This window comes from Pteropus alecto, unplaced genomic scaffold, assembly GCF_000325575.1.
Source record: "Pteropus alecto unplaced genomic scaffold, ASM32557v1 scaffold476, whole genome shotgun sequence".
In the NCBI taxonomy this organism is placed as follows: domain Eukaryota; kingdom Metazoa; phylum Chordata; class Mammalia; order Chiroptera; family Pteropodidae; genus Pteropus; species Pteropus alecto.
The window spans coordinates 175404-178830 of record NW_006437767.1 but is presented as its reverse complement, the minus strand read 5'-3'; the positions used below and the strand labels follow the sequence as shown (position 1 = coordinate 178830).

Below are 3427 nucleotides of genomic sequence, written 5' to 3'. Positions count from 1 at the left end.
ACAACATTGATGAATATGGAAGGTATTATGCTAAGTGAAATAAGACAGAGAAGAGACAAATACCATATGATCTCACTTATGCGTGGACTCTAAAGAACAAAATAAGCAAACAAAACAGAAACAGACTCATAGATACAGGGAATAAACTGATGGTTGCTGGATGGGAGAGGAGTTGGGGGACTAGGTGAAAAAGGTGAAGGGAGTAAGTAGTAAAGATTGGTAGTTACAAAATAGTCACAGGGATGTAAAGTACAGCACAAGGAATATAGTCAATAATATTGTAATAACTATGTATAGTGCCAGGTGGGTACTAGACTAATCAGGGGGATCACTTTGTAAATTATATAAATGTCTTACCACTATGCTGTACACCTGAAACTAATAAAAATAATATTGAATGTCAACTGTAATTGAAAAAAATAATATTTATCCATTTCATCTTGGTGTCCCAGATTAAGTAATCAAAGTTTCTGCAGCCCTACCCTCATTATCCTATTTATGAATTGCCATGATCACTACCGTGGGGCCTTTTTCAAGATATTCTTCATCCATCAACTTAATCCTTATTACATTCCCTAATGTTCTAGTAAATTAATCTGATGAAATAATCGACACCAAGGAATTAATGTATTAGTCATTATCTTGGACTTCTCAGTGCCACATGTGTGCAGTCTATTGTGCTAGGGTTGGGATGACATAGTCAAATGTGGCGGAGGTGGGGTTAAATACTTATAGTTGACTGCATTACAATCTGATAAATGCTATAATAAAAATAACAAAAAAATTGAAATTCTATTCCATTCTGTATTTTTCTTAATCATTAAACTTTCATATTTTGCTAACCTTTGATTTTCAACACATATTTTATGCTCTAATTTGAAAACATTTATATAAGCACTTTATTTCATTTAAACTTTTAAGAGCTTCCTTCTATTTTTTTAAAGCTAATTCTTTACCTTTTTAGTAAACTTCCATTTTTAACCTTTGTTTTATTCATTTTACTTTTTAACCTGCAAACTTATAAAATGTTTTATTTTAATAAGCTTGAAGTTTTAAATTAAAAAACTCAAAATTTGTTAAAAATATCTAACTTAAAATTTTTTCAACATTTAAAAACATTTTTTTTCTTTTAAAATTAAGTTTATTTTTTAAGTTTTTAAAGCTTTTAAAAATTTATTTCAAAATAGTTTTTCCACACCATGTGACCGGTCAACTACAGCCAGAACACCAATTGTGAAGCTTTTTGCTGATGAAAGAATACTACCTGACTTTCCACAGTATTTTTATAGAAATAAATGACATATAGTGCCAGAATATCTCTATTCTCACTCTCTCTACCTACGACATTCTTTTCACTTAATTATGTTTTATGTGACCATTTTTGACCTCCCTCTTTCCATTTCTTAAGGCTGGTCACTAGTATTTTTTTTTCCCCCACAGGTTATGGTAAAATATGTTCTTTATATCAAAGTGCTAATTATCATATAGGTACTATTGTCATTGTCAATTCCAGGAGGTTTTTGTGATACTTCAAGAGGTGCTCATTGTTGTATGGGTATTGTCATTGTCCATTCCAGGTAGGTTTGTGTATCACTTCAGGATCTACCTTTTCATTCCTTTTACTTTTTTTCTGGTACATGGTCTGGTAAGACTACTCTTTCTCTAGACCCTGTTTGTGATAGAACAGTAAATACCCTTCACTGTAGAGTAAGTCCTCAATGGTAGCCTTGGTGATGACGGCATCATCACAGTTGAACCACTGGTCCTTTTGTTGTCGGATAAAGCTGGTGTAGTGTCCACTTTCCAAAGTTCCATGGTGGTTAATCACTGCAAACAAGGAATACTTATTCTCATTGGGCGCACAATCAGTTTGTGGCTGGTCATCTTTCATTCCATTCTCTTTAGTGGAGGCCAAAAATGGAGTCATGTCCAGCTCCAAAGGAAAGGAGATAAAAGTATTAATTTTTCGTCTCTGTTTGCCTAAATGTTCAAACCGCTTTAGATGAAAACAGGCCACAATGGGTAACTTCTTCATTGTGAGCTGTTTGGTAGATTCCTGGTAGCTTTGGCAACTACTGCATTTGATTTTGGCACTGCTTCCCAGGTGCTCTGGCCTTGTAAACCATTGGAGGCAGTCTGTGAGAGAGGGGATTCCTGGCATGTAGTCATCCCTATGCACTGTGCTGTCAGGCCTCTCTGGACTCTGAGAACTGAATGTGGCATAAGAGCCAGGCAAATCCAAACTGATGTCCCAACACGGGTCTATTGTTGTGGACACGCTATGGCAAGCCTGACACGTGACATCAGACTGCAAGCCACCTGTAAAGATTTGGTCTATAATGCAGTTACAGCCGTTGGGGTTACTGGCTTCCTGCCCAACACTATCATCTTTGCTGTGTCTATGCAGTACATCTAATATGGCAATAAGGAACTCATGGGCATCCTGCTGCCTGTACCCTGCTAAGTGTTCTGCATGAATCCATATCAGGTGCAGTAACTTATAGGGAATGTGAGGAGTTCGGCTTCCAGAGTACATAGCATGAAAAAGTGAAGACATTTCACAGACAAGACACAAGCTGGGGCTTGTCATTATACATTTGTGCTTGTTAGAGAGAAAGAAATCTTTCAGTAGAGGAATATGGGTAAGTGCCTGGACAATACAATTCATAAAGCAGGTATTCCCAAGATTGATTAGCCCTCTTAGGCCTACAGTATACACTGACTTTTTTCTCCTCTTTTTCTTGGGTTTCACCAATTTTGGCTCCTGTTCCTTTGACTCACAGGTTGATTGCTTCTTTTCAATACCTGATGCCATACACTGTTGTTGAGAAACATCTGTTGAGGTGGAAGTTAATAATTTCAACATTTTCTCTTTTGTTTCTTTGGCAATCTGTTCTATGTCTTTGTCATATACGTAATCCTTACACATAAAGCAATATATAACCCCATGATAGAGATCTACAGCTAAATTGTGCTGTTCTGTTTCTGCATGTTTATGAATATGTTTCTCAGTAAAGCAGCCAAAAAAGACACAGGAGAGACAAGAGTGGAGTCTGTTCACATAGGTACTACATACAAGACAGATGCACGACTTTGCCTTACGCTTCCTAGTCTCCGGGGTCCCACTCCAAACGAAACGCTGGTAGATCAAGCGAAGGTTCTTCTGCCAGTTCTTGGCTACTTTAAAGCTCTCCACATGAGAGCAGCCTGTGGGACCCTGATCAAACTCCACCTCCAGCAGCCAGTCCCCAAAGCCACCTCGATCCCCAGAGCCGCCTAAGTCACCAAAACAGCTTTGCCGCGTCCGTGGCCTGGACACCGGCCGGGATCTACGCTGAGGTCTGCGCCAGGGCCGGGGCCTGGGCAGCGGCGGGGGAGGATGGGCTGGAGGCGAGGGTGGGGCCGAGGGCCGGGGAGGGCCTCGGGA

General features: G+C 39.0%; 1 protein-coding gene across 1 annotated transcript in view; it reads right to left on the bottom strand.

Moving 5' to 3' along the window:
• Positions 1-1163: 1163 nt before the first annotated feature.
• Positions 1164-3427, bottom strand: part of USP51 (ubiquitin specific peptidase 51) — a 3653-nt gene continuing 1389 nt past the window's right edge. Inside the window, exon 2 of the mRNA XM_025048967.1 lies at positions 1164-3420. Coding sequence (XP_024904735.1) covers positions 1652-3420 — 1769 coding nt within the window. The 3' untranslated portion in view covers positions 1164-1651. The remainder of the gene's footprint in view (positions 3421-3427) is intronic.